Source organism: Melanerpes formicivorus, unplaced genomic scaffold (assembly GCF_026170545.1).
Source record: "Melanerpes formicivorus ecotype bairdi unplaced genomic scaffold, bMelFor1.0.p_v2 SCAF_85, whole genome shotgun sequence".
In the NCBI taxonomy this organism is placed as follows: domain Eukaryota; kingdom Metazoa; phylum Chordata; class Aves; order Piciformes; family Picidae; genus Melanerpes; species Melanerpes formicivorus.
In genome coordinates, this window is record NW_027142437.1 from 868,688 (window position 1) to 889,496 (window position 20,809).

At 52.0% G+C, this 20,809-nt stretch overlaps 1 protein-coding gene across 2 annotated transcripts in view; it reads right to left on the reverse strand.

Annotated features, from left to right (window-relative positions):
- The window catches only part of IRAK1BP1 (interleukin 1 receptor associated kinase 1 binding protein 1), a 31,412-nt gene that overhangs the window by 4,384 nt on the left and 6,219 nt on the right, over positions 1 to 20,809 (reverse strand). For both annotated transcript variants that reach the window (XM_068165154.1, XM_068165153.1), the window contains exons 2-3: positions 11,692 to 11,757; positions 1,145 to 1,275 (exon numbers count right to left, since the gene is read on the reverse strand). In XM_068165154.1, the coding sequence (XP_068021255.1) occupies positions 1,145 to 1,275; positions 11,692 to 11,757 (197 nt within the window). The remainder of the gene's footprint in view (positions 1 to 1,144; positions 1,276 to 11,691; positions 11,758 to 20,809) is intronic.

The following is a 20,809-nucleotide window of genomic DNA, read 5'->3' on the forward strand; positions in this document are numbered from 1 at the left end:
AAGGGAGGCCATCCAGAGGGACCTGGACAGGCTGGAGAGGTGGGCACAAGCCAACCTCAGGAGGTTCAACAAGACCAAGGGCAGGGTCCTGCATCTGGGTCGAGGCAATCCCAGGCACAAATCCAGGCTGGGCAGGGACTGGCTGGAAAGCAGCCCTGAGGAGAGAGACTTGGGGGTGCTGGGGGAGGAGAAGCTCAACAGGAGCTCTCAGTGTGCACTTGCAGCCCACAAAGCCAATCAGATCCTGGGCTGCATCTGGAGAAGTGTGGCCAGCAGGGCAAGGGAGGTGATTCTCCCCCTCTGCTCAGCTCTGGTGAGACCCCACCTGGAGTACTGCCTCCAGTTCTGGAGCCCCTATGACAAGAGGGATCTGGAGGTGCTGGAAGGTGTCCAGAGAAGGGCCACGAGGATGATCAGAGGGCTGAAGCTGCTCTGCTATGAGGACAGAGTGAAGGAGTTGGGGCTGTTCAGTCTGGAGAAGAGAAGGCTCCCAGGTGACCTCATTGTGGCCTACCTGCTCAGGATCTCAGGTAGTGATAGGACTAGGGGGAATGGAATGAAGCTGGAGGTGGGGAGATTCAGGCTGGAGGTGAGGAGGAAGTTCTTCCCCATGAGAGTGGTGAAGCCCTGGAATGGGTTGTCCAGGGAGGTGGTTGGGGCCCTGTCCCTGGAGGTGTTTAAGCCCAGGCTGGCTGAGGCTCTGGCCAGGCTGATCTAGTGTGGGGTGTCCCTGCCCATGGCAGGGGGGTTGGAACTAGCTGATCCTTGTGGTCCCTTCCAACCCTGACTGACACTATGATACTTGTGCCTTCATGAATAAATACAAATTAAACCCACACTGAAGCAGCCAAAGTCCAATTTTGTTGACCTACCACCCACAGTAGATTATACTTCCAGTGGAAATCATTGCTGCTTTCCTTTGGTTACACTCTGCTTTTGCTGAGGGGCCCTGCAGGAAGACCAAGCTGCATCTCCGAGGCCGGACATGCACGTTCATTTATATTTCAAACAAACACTGAGATCTTTGAACAGCCATTTCCATCTGAAGGAAACTATTTCCTTCCATTGCAGAGAGTATAAGTTATGTATCCACATCAACTGTTCCTCTCTGGCTGCAAGAGCTGGGGCAGGAGAGGGAGCTTACCGAAGGTTGTCTATGGCTTCCGGCGTGTGGTAGAAATGAGGTGGGCTGATGGTGACGGAGGCTCCTAGCTTTTCAGTCAGCAGGTTGCAAACACTCTGCATTTTGCCAAAATCACTGAATACAATACAGACCTGGGAGTGAACACAGACAGAAGAGAATACAGGATTAACCAGCTGGGCAAAGACCTTCGAGATCACCAGTCCAACCTATCACCCAACACCTTCTAATCACAGTATCGCCAAGGTTGGAAGAGACCTCAAAGATCATCAAGTCCAAAGTCAACTCAACCATGGCACCAAGTGCCTCAGCCAGGCTCTTCTTAAACACCTCCAGGGATGGTGACTCCACCACCTCCCTGGGCAGCACATCCCAGTGGCCAGTCTCTCTGTCTGGGAAGAATTTCTTCCAAACATCCAGCCCAAATGTCCCCTGGCACAGCCTGAGACTGTGTCCTCTTGTTCCAGTGCTGGGAGAAGAGACCACCCCCCACCTGCCTACAACCTCCTTTCAGGTAGTTGTAGACAGCAATAAGGTCTCCTCTGAGCCTCCTCTTCTCCAGGCTAAGCAACCCCAGCTCCCTCAGCCTCTCCTCACAGGGCTGTGTTCCAAGCCCCTCACCAACTTTGTTGCCCTTCTCTGGACTCGTTCCAGCAACTCAACCTCCTTCCTAACCTGAGGGGCCCATTTTTCTTTTCATTTCTCCCCCTTTATTTCAGCACTTAAATTAGGACACAGCCAGACAGGTACAAACTGAGGAGAGGCTGAGAGCCCTAGGGGTTTTTAGTCTGGAGAAGGGAAGACTGAGAGGGGACTAATCAATGTCTATAAGTATCTGAGGCCTGGGTGCCAGGAAGGAAGGGACAGCCTCTGCTCACTTCTGCCCTGCAATAGGACAAGGGGCAATGGATACAAACTACAGCACAGGAGGTTACACCTCAACATAAGGAGGAACTTCTTCACTGTGAGGGTCACAGAGCACTGGAACAGGCTGCCCAGAGAGGTGTAGAGTCTCCTTCTCTGGAGACTTTCAAGCCCCATCTGGATGTGTTCCTGTGTGACCTGTGCTAGACTTTATGGTCCTACTCTGGCAGGGGGTTGGACTTGATGACCTTTAGAGGTCCCTTCCATCCCCTAACATCCTGTGATCCTGTGACACATTTTAATCGCAAAGATGAGGTTCAAGCAAGCTAATCTATGAGACTAAACTCAGCCTAGCCCAGTCTGACCTGCAGTGGGCTTGAAACCCATGTGTTGGCTGCACAGACTTGCTCCAGTGCCTGCAGAGAACTGGGCACATCAGATTTGCATTCAGAACAATTTCAACAGCTAGCTGTCTGTGGGTTTGGCAACAAGAAGCATTAAGTACAAGTGCATTGAGGATTCAGGTGCTTTCCCAAGTGCTGCAGTGCAGGCATCACTATCGGGCCTGGACAGAAAGCCCTACAGCCCTCCTTGCAGGGAAGTGCCACCAGTCAGGGTGTCCAGGGTTGCCCAGGGAGGTGGTAGAAGCCTCATCCTTGGAGGTTTTTGCAGCCAGGCTGGATGTGGCTGTGAGCAACCTGATCTAGTCAGGTGGCAACTTTCCAGGCAGGAGCCTGCCTGATTCTGTGGCAGAGCACAGTTGCCAGGAGTGAGGCTGCTACAACTTTCAGGAATCCTGGGTTCAGAACTCTTTTTCAGAAGCACTAAACCCTCCTCTTGACCTCCCAGTAAAATGCTCTCACCACCAAGTCAGCCTCATCTTCTTAGAGTCACAGAATTGTCAGGCTTGAAGGGACCTCAGGGATCATCTAGTTCCAGCCCCCCTGCCATGGGCAGGGACACCTCACTCTAGATCAGGTGTTCTTGCTTAGCCCTGACTATCTCATTCTTACAGGCCATCTCATTCTTACTACTCCCTATCTTTTTGCATACTAATACATCTTCAACAGCTGGGGAGAAAAAAAGCTGTGGTAAAGAAAATCCCACTGCCAACCCCTGGACACCCTTGTGATTGCTGCAGTCCATGCAGCTGTTTACCCCAGTGAAGGTGTAGGGCACAGAAATCCAAGCACTGGCCTGTCAGCTGCCCTGCTCCTTTGGGCACAGCACAGCTTAACCTTGTGGAAAATAGTATCATAGTATCATAGTGACCTAATGACCTCATTGTGGCCTTCCAGGATCTGAAGGGGGGCTACAGGAAGGCTGGGGAGGGACTGCTCAGGATCTCAGGTAGTGATAGGACTAGGGGGAATGGAATGAAGCTGGAGGTGGGGAGATTCAGGCTGGAGGGGAGGAGGAAGTTCTTCCCCATGAGAGTGGTGAAGCCCTGGAATGGGTTGTCCAGGGAGGTGGTTGAGGCCCTGTCCCTGGAGGTGTTTAAGCCCAGGCTGGCTGAGGCTCTGGCCAGGCTGATCTAGTGTGGGGTGTCCCTGCCCATGGCAGGGGGGTTGGAACTGGCTGATCCTTGTGGTCCCTTCCAACCCTGACTGATACTATGATACTATGATACTAAAATGAGGTAAGTGGAAGGAAGTAGAGACAGGAAGAGGAGGTTACTTCATAGACAGGGTAAGGTAACAATGGATATCAACAATGATCACAAAGTAATTAATGCACACACCTTGTTACCCTTGGTAGCCTCTCAGTGTGCTACATGTACCTCATGCTGGCTTGAATCCTTGCACTGGCTCCATGGCTCTTCACTCAACTGAGCCAAAGCTGGGTTTAAGGCCTTGAAAACTGACCATGATGGAGTGGCAGGGCAAGTCCATCTCCTACAAGGACAAAGGATCACACTTGTTGTGTGAAACTGTGCCAAGTCTGCATCTCAGCTGCACACCCTTCATAGAATCAGCCAGGTTGGAGGAGACCTCCAAGGTCATCAAGTCCAACCAATCACCCAACACCATCTAATCAACCAGACCATGGCACTAACTACCTCAGCCAGGCTTTCCTTAAGCACCTCCAAGACACTGACCCCACCACCTCCCTGGGCAGCACATTCCAATGGGCAATCTCTCTTGCTGGGAAGAATTTCATCCTAAGATCAAGCCTAAGCTTCCCCCTGCACAGCCTGAGACTGTGTCCTCTTGTTCTGGTGCTGCTTGCCTGGGAGAAGAGACCAACCCCCACCTGGCTACAACCTCCCTTCAGGGAGCTGGAGAGAGCAAGAAGGTCTCCCCTGAGCCTCCTCTTCTCCAGGCTAAGCAACCCCAGCTCCCTCAGCCTCTCCTCACAGGGCTGTGCTCCAGACCCCTCCCCAGCTTTGTTGCCCTTCTCTGGACACCTTCCAGCAGCTCAACATCTTTCTTGAATTGAGGAGCCCAGAACTGGACACAGGACTCAAGGTGTGGCCTAACCAGTGCTGAGCACATGGCAGGATGACTTCCCTGCTCCTGCTGGCCACACTGTTCCTGATCCAGGCCAGGATGCCATTGGCCTTCTTGGCCAGCTGGGCACACTGCTGGCTCATGTTCAGCCTGCTGTCAAGCAGTACCCACAGGTCCCTCTCTGCCTGGCTGCTCTCCAGCCCCTCTGACCCCAGCCCTGAGCACTGCATGGGCTTGTTGTGGTCAAAGTGTAGAACCCAGCACTCAGGCTTGTTAAACCTCATCTGCAGCTCAGGGGTTGGATTGCTTTCTAGAAGGTGCAGTAGCAGTCTGAACAAAGACTGCAGCTGAAGCTAAGCCCAGATTTCTTTCTTCAGTGGGAGTTCTCACCATATATAAAAAGCATACATCCCCTTGTGCTGTTTTGCCAAAAAGCTGTCATCTTTTGTGGAGAGTTGCAAGTCTGACTGTGAGGACTGTCACAGTGTCTTCCAGATTGCTATCAGTGTTCACATCATTATAGTCTCCTCAAGGGGATCAGACAAAAGAGTGGTCAAACAGGAGGACTGTGGGTCTCAAGCAAGAGGTAAGCTGCTCAGACTGGGGCAGTTCTTCTGGGCACTCAAGGGAGTTGGTTGTTAAAAAGGAAACACATAATCAAGTACCCTCAGAGGCAAAACTGTGAACTCTTCTTCCCCTAAAAGTCAGTTTTCATTCAGAGCTAGATGCAAAAAGACTCCATGAACATTAACAGAGGATATCCAAGCATTAGAGTTTAAAGCAGTGGTTCCATTTCTTCAGTAAATTAATGATTAAGGTTAAAAAGAGTGAAATGGATGAGGGCATTGAGTCCATCATCAGTAAATTTGCTGATGACAGCAAGCTGGGGGCAGGAGTTGATCTGCTGGAGGGTGGAGAGGCTCTGCAGAGGGACCTGGACAGGCTGGGCAGATGGGCAGAGTCCAAGGGCAGGAGATTGAACACATCCAAGTGCCAGGTTCTGCACATTGGCCACAACAACCCAATGCAGTGCTACAGGCTGGGGTCAGAGTGGCTGAGAGCAGCCAGGCAGAGAGGGACCTGGGGGTGCTGGTTGATGGTAGGCTGAACATGAGCCTGCAGTGTGCCCAGGCAGCCAAGAGGACCAATGGCATCCTGGCCTGCATCAGGAACAGTGTGGCCAGCAGGAGCAGGGAGGTCATTCTGCCCCTGTACACTGCACTGGTTAGGCCACACCTTGAGTCCTGTGTCCAGTTCTGGGCTCCTCAGTTTAGGAAGGAGGTTGACTTGCTGGAGCGAGTCCAGAGAAGGGCAATGAAGTTGGTGAGGGGTCTGGAGCACAGCCCTGTGAGGAGAGGCTGAGGGAGCTGGGGTTGCTTAGCCTGGAGAGGAGGAGACTCAGGGGTGACCTTATTGCTGTCTACAACTCCCTGAAGGGAGGTTGTAGCCAGGTGGGGGTTGGTCTCTTCTCCCAGGCAGCCAGCACCAGAACAAGAGGACACAGTCTCAGGCTGTGCCAGGGGAGGTTCAGGCTGGAGGTCAGGAGGAAGTTCTATACAGAGAGAGTGATTGCCCATTGGAATGGGCTGCCTGGGGAGGTGGTGGAGTCACCCTCACTGGAGGTGTTCAGGAGGAGACTTGATGGGGTGCTTGGTGCCATGGGTTAGTTGATTAGGTGGTGTTGGATGATAGGTTGGACTCGATGATCTTGAAGGTCTCTTCCAACCTGGTCTATTCCATTCTATTCTATTCTATTCTATTCTATTCTATTCTATTCTATTCTATTCTATTCTATTCCATTCCATTCCATTCCATTCCATTCCATTCCATTCCATTCCATTCCATTCCATTCCATTCCATTCCATTCTATTCAAAAACATGATGACATCATAAGGGTGGGGTAAGGCTGGAGAGGATAAGAAGTTATGGTCTGGCAGGAGGCAAATATATTAAGAAATGAACAAACCCAACATAACCTTCATCCCATGAGATGATCATGCAATGAATGATCTCTGATGATCATTGTAGAGCTTTGTAATCTCACAGACAACTTCAGCCTTCTGGGTTTTTAACTTTGCTCCAGCATGAATTTTAAATTGATCACGGGATGTTAGGGACTGGAAGGGACCTCTAAAGATCATTGAGTCCAACCCCCTGCCAGAGCAGGACCAGAGAATCCAGCACAGGTCACACAGGAACACATCCAGATGGGGCTGGAAAGGCTCCAGAGAAGGAGACTCCACAACCTCTCTGGGCAGCCTGCTCCAGGCTCTGTGACCCTCACAGTGAAGAAGTTCCTCCTCATGTTGAGGTGGAACCTCCTGTGCTGGAGTTTCTACCCATTGCCCCTTATAATGTCACAGGGTGCAAATGAGCAGAGCCTGTCCCCTCCCTCTTAACTCTCAGCCCTCAGATATTTATAAACATTGGATCCTCTCTCAGTCTCCTCCTCTCCAGACTAAACAGCCCCAGGTCCCTCAGCCCCTCCTCACAGGGCAGTGCTCCAGTCTCTTCATCATCCCTGTAGCTCTCTGATGGACTCTCTTGAGTTTCACAGTAGTATCAGTCAGGGTTGGCAGGGACCACAAGGATCAGCTAGTTCCAACCCCCCTGCCATGGGCAGGGACACCCCACACTACATCAGCCTGGCCAGAGCCTCAGCCAGCCTGGGCTTAAACACCTCCAGGGACGGGGCCCCAACCACCTCCCTGGACAACCCATTCCAGGGCTTCACCACTCTCATGGGGAAGAACTTCCTCCTCCCCTCCAGCCTGAATCTCCCCACCTCCAGCTTCATTCCATTCCCCCTAGTCCTATCACTCCCTGAGATCCTGAGCAGTCCCTCCCCAGCCTTCCTGTAGCCCCCTTCAGATACTGGAAGGCCACAATGAGGTCACCTGGGAGCCTTCTCTTCTGCAGACTGAACAGCCCCAACTCCTTCAGTCTGTCCTCATAGGAGAGGTGCTCCAGCCCTCTGCTCATCCTCGTGGCTCTTCTCTGGACACCTTCCAGCACCTCCAGATCCCTCTTGTAATAGGGGCTCCAGAAGTGGAGGCAGTACTCCAGGTGGGGTCTCCCCAGAGCTGAGTAGAGGGGGAGATCTCTGAGGGCTTTCCCAACCTTATTGGTTCTATGATTCTATGTATGGCCCTCTCCCTGTCCCCTGTCCCTCTTGAACTGGGAAGCCCAAAACTGGATGCAGTATCTCCTATCTTGAGTTCTTACCTCTACCTTAAAACAGCTGTATGTCTGGGATTGTCTTCAGCCTCCAAGAAACTCTTCAGAGTAGAGAAGGGATGAAAACAGTTCACAGAAAGAAATAATGCCTGCCTTCCAGGGTTTTCCATGGAACACAGGTATCATGGCAATACTCTTTAGCAAAGGAGTAGAAGTTCATTTAAAATTCATTGCCTGAGCTGAAGTATGCAAACAGAGTGGTCAATGGGACTCCACTGGTTTATGAAGCTGCACTAATGAAACAAGCACACACATAAAGGGGGAAGGCAGGAGAAACTAATCTCTGCATAAAGAGCGACCATCCTGCTACTTTAGTGTGCAGGGCAGCCAGACCAGCAGGGCTCTGGGCAGAGTTTTCAACTCCTGCCACCCAGATCCCTGGCAACCATACAGTTTTGAACAGCAGTCAAAAGCTGGCCCAGGCAGCCTAATGCTAAATCTCTCTCCATATACAGTCTCCCAGAGGGACCATGACAGGCTGCAGAGCTGGGCCCATGACAACCTCATGAGGGCCAACAAGACCAAGGGCAAGGTCCTGCAGCTGGGTCAGGGCAATCCCAAGCACAGATACAGGCTGGGCAGGGACTGGCTTGAGAGCAGCCCTGAAGAAAAGGGCTTGGGGGTGCTGGGGAATGAGAAACTCAACAGGAGCCAGCAGTGAGCACTTGGCAGCCAAGAAAACCAAGCAGAGCCTGGGCTGCAGCAAGAGAAGCAGAGCCAGCAGGTTGAGGGAGGTGATTCTCCCTCTCCACGCTGCTCTGGTAAGACCCTGCCTGGAGTACTGTGTCCAGTTCTGGAGCCTCTGTTACAAGAAAGATCTGGAGGTGCTGGAAGGTGTCCAGAGAAGGGCCACGAGGATGAACAGAGGGCTGGAGCTGCTCCTCTACAAGGTCAGACTGAGAGTTGGGGCTGTTCAGTCTGGAGAAGAGAAGGCTCCAAGGAGACCTTATTGTGGCCTTCCACTATCTGAAGGGGGCTACAGGAAAGCTGGGGAGGGACTTTGAGGGTGTCAGGGAGTGACAAGACTGGGGGGAATGGAAAAAAACTATCAATGGGTAAATTGAGATTGGATGTTAGGAAGAAGTTGTTCCCCAGGAGGGTGGTGAGAGCCTGGCACAGGTTGCCCAGGGAGGTGGTGGAAGCCTCCTGCCTGGAGGTGTTTGCAGCCAGGTTGGATGTGGCTGTGAGCAACCTGCTGTAGTGTGAGGTGTCCCTGCCCATGGCAGGGGGGTTGGAACTGGCTGAGCCTTGAGGTCCCTTCCAAGCCTGACAATTCTCTGATTCTGTGTAAACAGCTCTCACTTTATTGCCAGCCTCCAGGTTTACTTCATCTGGATCTGTAAATTTGCTGGGTAGTGATTTCAGTTTGGTGGTCTAAAAAGATCCCCTGACTTCAAGCACAATTTTCCCCTCAGTGAATGCTTCCAGCACAGCATTTTTTGTCCTTACTACAGCATGAACATGCAAAAATATGCTCCCTTGAGCTGCTTCTGCAGTAAATGGGATTATTCCTGTAGCATCTAGCTTTCACACAGCACTTTCTACCTAAGGAATTCCAAGTCACTTACCTAGGAAACAATTAGATTTGCTTTACTTGCAGCTAGCTGATGGCAGAGCCATGTAGCATAGACCAGAGGCCAGCTGCTGGTCACCTGCTGGTTTAAGCAGATCTAGAGTATGGCAGCCACCCTACTGTAGTCCCCCATGCACTCCTGCCCTCTGCCTTGCAATGCCTCCAGTTCAGGGAGCTAAAATAATAAGACCAAGTGCAAGGTCCTACATCTGGCCTGAGGCAAGCCCAAGCACTGATACAGGCTGGGCAGGGACTGGCTTGAGAGCAGTCCTGAAGAAAAAGACTTGGGGGTGCTGGGGGAGGAGAAGCTCAAGGAGCCAGCAGTGAGCACTTGCAGCCCAGAGAGCCAAGCAGAGCCTGGGCTGCAGCAAGAGAAGTGTGGCCAGCAGGGCCAGGGAGGGGATTCTCCCCCTTTACTCCGCTCTGCTCAGACCCCACCTGGAGCTCTGTGTCCAGTTCTGGAGCCCCTATTACAAGAAAGATCTGGAGGTGCTGGAAGGTGTCCAGGGAAGGGCCATGAGGATGAACAGAGGGCTGGAGCTCCAATCCTATTGACTGAGAGGGATTGTGCAGTCAGAAGAGGAGAAGGCTCTGAGGAGACCTTCTTGTGGCCTTCCAGTATCTTAAGTGGGCTACAAGAGAGCTGGGGAGGGACTTTTGAGGGTGTCAGGGAGGGATAGGACTGGGGGGAATGGAGTAAAACTAAAAATGGGTAGGTTCAGATTGGATGTTAGGAAGAAGTTTTTCCCCATGAGGGTGGTGAGAGCCTGGCACAGGTTGCCCAGGGAGGTGGTGGAAGCCTCATGCCTGGAGGTGTTTGCAGCCAGGCTGGATGTGGCTGTGAGCAACCTGCTGTAGTGTGAGGTGTCCCTGCCCATGGCAGGGGGGTTGGAGCTGGCTGAGCCTTGAGGTCCCTTCCAACCCTGACAATTCTGTGACTCTGGGAGGGTGGGGGGGAGAGGGCAAGCTACTCTGGAAATAAAAAGCTATTAATTGGTGGAGCTTTCTGAAGTGACCTATCAGCTGACCTACTAAATGGATCTCCCTGCAGGAGGTATCACAGTACATTAGAGGTTGGAAGTATCACAGTATCATAGTATCAGTCAGGGTTGGAAGGGACCACAAGGATCATCTAGTTCCAACCCCCCTGCCATGGGCAGGGACACCCCACACTAGATCAGCCTGGCCAGAGCCTTGGAAGGGACCTCCAGAGATCATTGGTTCCAACCTGCTAGAGAGCAGGAAGGGCTGGGGGCAAAGGAGAGCACAGAATCATGGGTTTGCTCACACTGCCACAGCATGCCAAGTGCAGAGCCTTACAGCCAAGTGCTTCCCTTCTGCAGTGCCATGTCATGCAGGGAAAGCCCAGAGCTGAGAGGGAAAGGATCCTTTTTATAGCACAGCAGCAGAACACAGGTTCTGCACACAAGCACAGAAGGCTGCAGCTGACCTCTGCTTCAGCCTGCAGTCCTGCAATGGTTCCTTCCTGCCTTTCCTGTAGGGAACATCTCCTCCTTGGGCTGAGGAAAGGCAGCCTGCACGTTCTCTTTGGGTTGCACTTCTTCTGGGGTGGGTTGGTTTGTTTGGGGTTTGGGGGGGGGTTTGGTGTGGGGTTTTTTGTGGGGGTGTCAGGGGGGGTGGGTGTATGTGTGTATGAGTTGTGGGGGGTGAGGGGGAGTGTGTGGGGGTGTGTGTGGGGAGGTGTCTGTGGGGGGAGTGTGGGGGGTGTGTGTGTGGGGTTGTGTGGGGGGTGTTGTGGCTCTGTGTGTGTCTGTGGGGGGGTTCTGGTGTGTGGAGTGTGTGTGAGGGGGGGTGTGTGGGGGATGTGGGTGTGTGGGTGGAGGAGGGGCAGAGGGGGAGTGTGTGTGGGGGTGTGTGGGGTGTGTGTTTGGGGGTGTGGGTATGTGTATGTGGGGGTGTGAGGGTGGGGGGTGTGGGTATGAGGGTGGGGGGTATGGGTGTGGGGAGGTGTGGGTGAGGGAGGGGTGCAGGGGGAGTGTGTGGGGGTGGTGTGTCTGTGGGGGTGTGTGTTTGGGGGTGTGGGTATGTGTATGTGGGGTGGGGGTGTGTGTGGGGTGGGGGTGTGAGAGTCGGGGGGAGTGTAGGGGGGTGTTGTGGGGTGTGTATGTGTAGGGTGTCTGGGGTGTGTGTTGGGGGAGGGAGGAGTTTGTTTGGGGAGGGTGTTTGTTGGGGGGGGTGTGTTTGGGGGGTGTGTGTGTTTGGGGTGTGTGTGTGTGTTTGGGGGGTGTGTGTGTTTGGGGGGTGTGTGTGTTTGGGGGTTTGTGTGTGTTTGGGGGGTGTGTGTTTGGAGGGTGTGTGTGTGTGTTTGGGGGGTGTGTGTGTTTAGGGGGTGGTGTGTGTTTGGGGGTTTGTTTGGTTGGGGGGGATGTTTGTTGGGGGTTTATTTGGTGATGTTGGATACATACCTCTGCTTCCATCTGGTAAGTATTTTCCACTCTAGTAAAATCCTCTGTGACTGTCATGTTTTCTTCCTAGAACAGAGTAAGAAAGAATGCAGTCTTAGAAGGGCAGAAGCTCTGCTGGGAAGGTGTGGACACCTGTGGAATGGGAACTGGGTTTGGCCTTACTCCTTAGCAACAGAGATATGGAATTTTCCAGGCACAGCTCTCCAGTTAAACATCTAGCTGGATGTTAAAGGCTTCTTGACATTGTTTAATGTAAATTACACACTACCTCCATAATGGAATCTTAATCTCTCTGCTGTTCACCTGAAGAGAACAATCAGGTCTGAAAAGTGACTGCTAGTGTGTAACTCAATTCACCTGCTTCAAAAAAAACCAACCCCAACAACTGAGAAGCTTCAATTGTTTTCAGACAGTTACTGTGTGAAAAGTGCTTTTCAGGCCCCTGATGTAAGGTGTTTTCAGAGCAGTTGTTTGTAGATACTGAACAGAGGTAAAGAATCCCTCCAGCTACAACTGATTGCATGACCGAGCTTGCTAGCAGTCTAAGAGCAGGCTCTGAGGAGACCTCATTGTGGCCTTCCAGTACCTGAAGGGGGCCACAAGAAAGCTGGGGAGGGACTTTTGAGGGTGTCAGGGAGGGATAGGACTGGGGGGGGGTGGAGCAAAACTTGAAGTGGGAGGCTCCGTCCCTGGAGGTGTTTAAGGCCAGGCTGGCTGAGGCTCTGGCCAGGCTGATGTAGTGTGGGGTGTCCCTGCCCATGGCAGGGGGGTTGGAATTGGCTGATCCCTGAGGTCCCTTCCAACCCTGACTGATACTATGACACTATGTTAGGAAGACAGGCTGCAGAGCTGTGCCCATGACAACCCCATGAGGTTCAACAACACCAAGTGCAAGGTCCTGCAGCTGGGTCAGGGCAATCCCAAGCACAGATACAGGCTGGGCAGGGACTGGCTTGAGAGCAGCCCTGAAGAAAAGGGCTTGGGGTGCTGGGGAATGAGAAGCTCAACAGGAGCCAGCAGTGAGCACTTGGCAGCCAAGAAAGCCAAGCAGAGCCTGGGCTGCAGCAAGAGAAGCAGAGCCAGCAGGTTGAGGGAGTTGATTCTCCCTCTCCACGCTGCTAAGACCCTGCCTGGAGCACTGTGTCCAGTTCTGGAGCCCCTGTTACAAGAAAGATCTGGAGGTGCTGGAAGGTGTCCAGAGAAGGGCCATGAGGATGAGCAGAGGGCTGGAGCTGATCCTCTACAAGGTCAGACTGAGAGTTGGGGCTGTTCAGTCTGGAGAAGAGAAGGCTCCAAGGAGACCTTATTGTGGCCTTCCACTATCTGAAGGGGGCTACAGGAAAGCTGGGGAGGGACTTTTGAGGGTGTCAGGGAGTGATAGGACTGGGGGGAATGGAACAAAACTAGAAATGGGTAGATTGAGATTGGATGTGAGTTGGATGTGAGGAAGAAGTTGTTCCCCATGAGGGTGGTGAGAGCCTGGCACAGGTTGCCCAAGGAGGTAGTGGAAGCCTCCTGCCTGGAGGTGTTTGCAGCAAGGCTGGATGTGGCTGTGAGCAACCTGCTGTAGTGTGAGGTGTCCCTGCCCATGGCAGGGGGGTTGGAACTGGCTGAGCCCTGAGGTCCCTTCCAAGCCTGACACTTCTGTGATTCACTCACTTCCCTTTTGGGAAGCAGCCTGCACGAACACTTCTTATTGTCAAATTACCACAAACACAACAAAAAGCAGAAATGACAACTGAGCTGCAAATCAACCCCTTTTTGTTCAATGCTCAGGAGCTGTAGGGAAGCCCATAATAAGCCTCCCAATTACCTTAAAAGTTTAAGTGCATTTGCATAGGAAGACAATCCTTGCTTTCAGCACTGGCACGCTGCAAGGGATGATGTCTGTGTCAGATTTGCTCCTACTGAGGCTCACATCTCCAAGCTTATCATGCAGCATTCATGCATGTATTTCTCTAAATGGCATTAATCATGAGAAGCATTTTCCTTGTGAAATACCAGATGGAAATTGGAGCCACAATTACCATTTCACAGCAGCCTACAAGCCAGGCCTTTTGGAATGGCAATGTTATGATTGATTGGCAGGGCCCAAATTCAAGCCCAGCAGTCCTGGCTTTGGATGCTCTCATCTAGTAAGCACAAGGACCCAGGGCCAGTTAAGGCTCTAAAAACACTCCTTCTCCTGTTGCAGTCCTAGGTTTGAGGTATAAATTCAGACACCACATAAGTAGAGAATGGGACCTGGGGGAACTGGTTGGCAGTAGGCTGAACAGGAGCCTGCAGTGTGCCCAGGCAGCCAGGAGGGCCAATGGCATCCTGGCCTGCATCAGGAACAGTGTGGCCAGCAGGAGCAGGGAGGTCATTCTGCCCCTGGACACTGCACTGGTTAGGCTGCACCTCAAGTCCTGTGTCCAGTTCTGGGCCTCTCAGGTTAGGAAAGATGTTGAGATGCTGGAAGGTGTCCAGAGAAGGGCAACAAAGCTGGGGAGGGGTCTGGAGCACAGCCCTGTGAGGAGAGGCTGAGGGAGCTGGGGTTGCTTAGCCTGGAGAGGAGGAGACTCAGGGGTGACCTCATTGCTCTCTACAACTCCCTGAAGGGAGGTTGTAGACAGGCAGAGGTTGGTCTCTTCTCCCAGGCAACCTGTGACAGAACAAGAGGACACAGTCTCAAGCTGCATCTAGGGAGGTTTAGGCTGGATGTTAGGAAGAAATTCTTCATAGAGAGAGTGATTGCCCATTGGAATGAGCTGCCTGGGGAGGTGGTGGAGTCACCATCACTGGAGGTGTTCAGGAGGAGACTTGATGGGGTGCTTGGTGCCATGGGTTAGTTGATTAGGTGGTATTGGATGATAGGTTGGACACGATGATCTTGAAGGTCTCTTCCAACCTGGTCTGGTCTATTCTATTCTATTCTATTCTATTCTATTCTGGCAGCATGTCTGGCTGTGGTTGGTTAAAGAGTGCTCAAGTCAGTGCAGCACCAACAGCTCCTTTGATTCACATAATGGAGCAAGTCTTACTATTTAGGATAGAATCAAACTGCAGCTGTGTGGCCATTCAGCAAGACTTGGAGAGACTGAGAGCTGGGCAAAGAGGAGATTCAGCAGGATAAATGAGGAGTCCTGGGAAGGAATAATAAACTGCACCAGCACTGGTTACAGGTTAGGAGGTGATCTGTTAGGGTGCAGCCCCATGGAGAAAACCTGGGAGTGCTGGTGGGCAACAAGTTCTGCATGGGACAGCAATGTGCCCTGGTGGCCAAGAAGGTCAATGGGATCCTGAGGTGCAGAGGAGTGTGTCCAGCACATCCAGAGAGTTTCTCCTCCCCCTCTACTCTGCCCTGGTGAGACCACACCTGGAATATTGCATCCAGGTCTGGGCTCCCCAGTTCAAAAGGGACAGGGATCTGCTTGAGAGAGTCCAACAGAGGGCTAAAAGGATGATTAAAGAACTGGAGCACTGCCTGATGAGGAAAGGCTGAGAGCCCTGGGGCTGTTTAGTTTGGGGAGAAGACTGAGAGGGGATCTAATCAACATCTATAAATATGTGAGAGCTGGGTGTCAGGAAGGAAGGGACAGCTGCTGCTCACTTGTGTCCTGTGATGGGACAAGGGGCAATGGGTGTAAACTACAGCATAGGAAGTTTCACCTCAACAGTATCACAGTATCAGCGAGGTTGGAAGAGACCTCGAGGATCAAGTCCAACCTGTCACCACAGACCTCATGACTAGACCATGGCACCAAGTGCCACATCCAATCCCCTCTTGAACACCTCCAGGGATGGTGACTCCACCACCCCCCTGGGCAACACATTCCAATGGCTAACAACTCTCTCTCTGTGAAGAACTTTCTCCTCACCTCCAGCCTAAACTTCCCCTGGTGCAGCTTGAAGGAAGAACTTCACTGCCCTGGGAGGTTGTGGAGTCTCCTGCTCTGAAGACTTTCAAGGCCTGTCTGGATGTGTTCCTGTGCGACCTGTGTTAGATCCTATGGTCCTGCTCTGGCAGGGGGGGTTGGACTCTAGTATCTCCAGAAGTCCCTTCCAACCCTTAGCATCCTGTGATCCTGTGATCTGGCAAGAAAAGCTTTTTGCTGGAGTCCACACCTATCTTAAATAACTAACCACATAGTATCATAGTATCAGTCAGGGTTGGAAGGGACCACAAGGATCATCTAGTTCCAACCCCCCTGCCATGGCCAGGGACACCCCACACTACATCAGCCTGGCCACAGCCTCAGCCAGCCTGGGCTTAAACACCTCCAGGGACAGGGCCCCAACCACCTCCCTGGACAACCCATTCCAGGGCTTCACCACTCTCATGGGGAAGAACTTCCTCCTCACCTCCAGCCTGAATCTCCCCACCTCCAGCTTCATTCCATTCCCCCTAGTCCTATCACTCCCTGAGATCCTGAGCAGTCCCTCCCCAACCTTCCTGTAGGCCCCTTCAGATACTGGAAGGCCACAATGAGGTCACCTGGGAGCCTTCTCTTCTCCAGACTGAACAGCCCCAACTCCTTCAGTCTGTCCTCACAGGAGAGCAGCTCCAGCCCTCTGCTCATCCTCGTGGCCCTGCTCTGGACACCTTCCAGCACCTCCAGATCCCTCTTGTAATAGGGGCTCCAGAACTGGACACAGCACTCCAGGTGGGGTCTCCCCAGAGCTGAGTAGCTCAGCTTTCTCCTACAGCTCACGTTTTACAGAAAGAACTATGCCGTCAGACTGAACAAAGACAAAGTGCTTTTGTTTTCCCTTATGCCCGCTTGTTAATCCCTTAAACAAAAGAAGTTCTCCTGCCTGCTAACCGGATTAACATCTCAGTGCCTTTGCCCTGCGAGGGGTCCCTGTGCGTTTCGGGACAGTGCCACCCTGTGGCTGCACGGCGCTATTGCAGGAGCAATGCAGCCGGAGTGACAAAAGACCACTTGGTGCCACCTAATATGAAATTGCTCTCAGATCCAACTATCATCCTCCCACGCTTGACAACACTGAAGGTAAACGAGAGAAATAATTGCTGAGGTCATAAGGTAGTCCCCTGTGGTACACCTGCGATTAGATTAGACACAGAGTCAGGCTGCGCCAGGGGAGGTTCAGGCTGGAGGTTAGGAAAGTTCTACACAGAGAGAGTGATTGCCCATTGGAATGGGCTGCCTGGGGAGGTGGTGGAGTCACCACCATTGGAGGTGTTCAGGAGGAGACTTGATAGGGTGCTTGGTTGCAAGGTTTAGTTGATTAGGTGGTGTTGGATGACAGATTTGACGTGATGATATTGAAGGTCTCTTCCAACCTGGTCTGGTCTGGTCTATTCTATTCCTATTCCTATTCTATTCTATTCTATTCTATTCTATTCTATTCTATTCTATTCTATTCTATTCTATTCTATTCTATTCTATTCTATTCTATTCTATTCTATTCTATTCCATTCCATTCCATTCCATTCCATTCCATTCCATTCCATTCCATTCCATTCTATCCTATCCCATCCCATCCCATCCCATCCTAGATACTTTGTTCCTGGACAGGAGTGTCTGGACAAATACGGGCAAGACAGGTGAGGTAACAACAGAACTTGGAATCAACACTTGGTCACAGAATCACAGCAACATTCAGGTTGGAAAAGACCCTCAGGAGCACCAAGTCCAACCCACAGCCCTACTCAACAAGGGTCACCCCTAAACCACAGCCCCAAGCACCACAGCCAAACCACCTTCACACACAGCCAGGCTTGGGGACTCCACCACCTCCCTGGGCAGCACATTCCAAGCCCTGACCACTCTTGCCATCAAAAAATGTTTTCTAATGTCCAGTCTAACAACAACATCAAAACCAAAAGGCTTTTTCCCCCCTTCTGCTCATTTCTTCTGAACATATTTTGGCTGAGGAATTATCTACTTGATTTCAATAATGACAAATAAAAATAATACTTTTCAAACTGTGTCTTCAGGAGAAGGACACTTGTCAGGTATCAGGTATTGTGGACTTCTGGAATAGATTCATAGAATGGCTTGGACCATAAAGATCAGCCAGTTCCAACCCCCTGCCATGGGCAGGGACACCTCACACTACAGCAGGTTGCTCACAGCCACATCCAGCCTGGCTGCAAACACCTCCAGGCAGGAGGCTTCCACCACCTCCCTGGGCAACCTGTGCCAGGCTCTCACCACCCTCCTGGGGAACAACTTCTTCCCAACATCCAATCTGAATGTACTCACTTCTAGTTTTCAATTCCCCCCAGTCCTGTCACTCCCTGACACCCTCAAAAGTCCCTCCCCAGCTTTCCTGTAGCCCCCTTCAGACACTGGAAGGTCAAAACTAGGTCTGCTTGGAGGCTTCTCTTCTCCAGCTGAACAGCCCCAACTCTCTCAGTCTGTCATTATAGAAGAGCAGCTCCAGCCCTCTGCTCATCCTCGTGGCCCTTCTCTGGACACCTTCCAGCACCTCCAGATATTTCTTGTAACAGAAGCTGCAGAACTGGACACAGTACTCCAGGTGTGGACTCACCAGAGTGGAGTAGAGGGGCAGAATCCCTCCCTGGCCCTGCTGGCTCTGCTTCTCTTGCTGCAGCCCAGGCTCTGCTTGGCTCTCTGGGCTCCAAGTGCTGACTGCTGGCTCCTGTTGAGCTTCTCATCCCCCAGCACCCCCAAGTCTTTTTCTTCAGGACTGCTCTCAAGCCAGTTCCTGCCCAGCCTGTATCAGTGATTGGGATTGCCCTGACCCAGCTGCAGGACCTTGCACTTGCTCTTGTTGAACCTCATGAGGTTGTCATGGGCTTAGCTCTGCAGCCTGTCCAGGTCCCTCTGGATGGATCCCTTCCCTCCAGCCTGTCTGCTGCACCACACAGCTTGGTGTCATCAGCAAACTTGCTGAGGGTGCACTCAGTGCCTCTGTCCATGGCACCAACAAAGCTGTTGAACAAGCCTGGTCCCAGGACTGATCCCTGAGGGACTCTGCTTGTCCCTGGCCTCCACTTGGCCATGGAGCCATTGACAGCCACTCTTTGGGTGCAGCCATCAAGCCAGCAGCTTGGATTTCTAAACAAAATGGCCAATGCAAATTGTAAGGCAGAGTGATTAAGGGAAACAAGTTGTCATCTCCATACCACTCCCCAAATAAATCAGAGCTGGGAAAGACAAAACTCCATTTGGTTCAGGAGGCAGAGGCAAAAATGTGACTTCTGAGCAGCTGGGCTGAGTAATAGAGATTGGTCTCCCCATTGATTTTTACTTTCCCTGCAGGCTTTAAAGCAGATTCCATGCTCTGAATTGCTGCATATACTTACAGCACTCTATAAATAAATGCTGCTGTGTGAATCTCTTTCTGATTAAAACCCTGGGTAAATATACATGGAAATCAGGTGCTGCCCCCAGGCATCCTGACAAGCTGCTAATGCAAGCTCCTGCTGCTCAAAAGGTTGGGCACTTCTGATCCTACAGGCTTCCTGCAACACCAAGGGTTAATTGTTCCAGGGGTTAATTAAAACCCAAATAAAACAACAAGATAGAAGAGCTAACTGATTTCTGAAGAGGCCTTAAATGAGCTTGCAACAACTAGAACTGTGTGGAGAGAAACGATAGAATAGAATAGAACAGAAGAGAACAGAACAGAACAGAATAGAATAGACCAGACCAGGTTGGAAGAGACCTTCAAGATCATTGTGTCCAACCTATCATCCAATACCACCTAATCAACTAACCCATGGCACCAAGCACCCCATCAAGTCTCCTCCTGAACACCTCCAGTGATGGTGACTCCACCACCTCCCCAGGCAGCCCATTCCAATGGGCAATCACTCTCTCTGTGTAAAACTTCCTCCTGACCTCCAGCCTAAACCTCCCCTGGCACAGCCTGAGACTGTGTCCTCTTGTTCTGGTGCTGGCTGCCTGGGAGAAGAGACCAACCTCTGCCTGTCTACAACCCCCCTTCAGGTAGACAGCAATAAGGTCACCCCTGAGTCTCCTCTTCTCCAGGCTAAGCAACCCCAGCTCCCTCAGCCTCTCCTCACAGGGCTGTGTTCCAAACCCCTCACCAACTTCGTTGCCCTTCTCTGGACTCGTTCCAGCAAGTCAACCTCCTTCCTAAACTGAGAGGCCCAGAACTGGACACAGGACTCAAGGTGTGGCCTAACCAGTGCAGTGTACAGGGGCAGAATGACCTCCCTGCTCCTGCTGGCCACACTGTTCCTGATGCAGGCCAGGATGCCATTGGCCCTCTTGGCCGCCTGGGCACACTGCAGGCTCATGCTCAGCCTACCATCAACCAGCACCCCCAGGTCCCTCTCTGCCTGGCTGCTCTCAGCCACTCTGACCCCAGCCTGTAGCACTGCCTGGGGTTGTTGTGGCCAATGTGCAGAACCTGGCACTTGGATGTGTACAATCTCCTGCCCTTGGACTCTGCCCATCTGTCCAGCCTGTCCAGGTCCCTCTGCAGAGCCTCTCTACCCTCCAGCAGATCAACTCCTGCCCCCAGCTTGGTGTCATCAGCAAATTTACTGCTGGTGGACTCAATGCCCTCATCCAGATCATCAATGAAGATGTTAAAGAGCACAGGGCCCAGCACTGATCCTTGGGGGACATGACTGGTACCTGGCTGCCAGCTGGCTGTGGCACCATTCACCACCACTCTCTGGGCTCAGCCTCCAGCCAGTTCCTATCCCATGGCAGTGTGCTCCTCTCCAAGCCATGGGCTGACAGCTTGGCCAGGAGTTTACAGTGGTCTGCAAGTGATGTGAGCAAATGCAGTGAAGGAAGAACAAATTGCCAGCAGTGAGACTTTGTTAGCAGAAATGCTCCAAGGCAAATAAAAGCTCCAGTGGAGGAGTGATTTAAAACTGGATGAAACAAAGCACTAAAAATTATACTGCAGGGAACTACTCTGGGGGAAGAAAAAAAACCAGCCACCAACACAACAAACAAACAAACCAAGCCAAACTTCAGGTTGTTTTGCTCAGAGTTCCCTGGAGCTAACACTTTGCTAACACTGAGAAACACACAGTTTAAAGCAGCATTTCACAGCCCCTCAAGTCAGTAGAAGGAATTAACATTTCCATACTTTAATGCACAGAATCAGAGAATTGTCAGGGTTGGAAGGGACCTCAAGGCTCAGCCAGTTCCAACCCCCC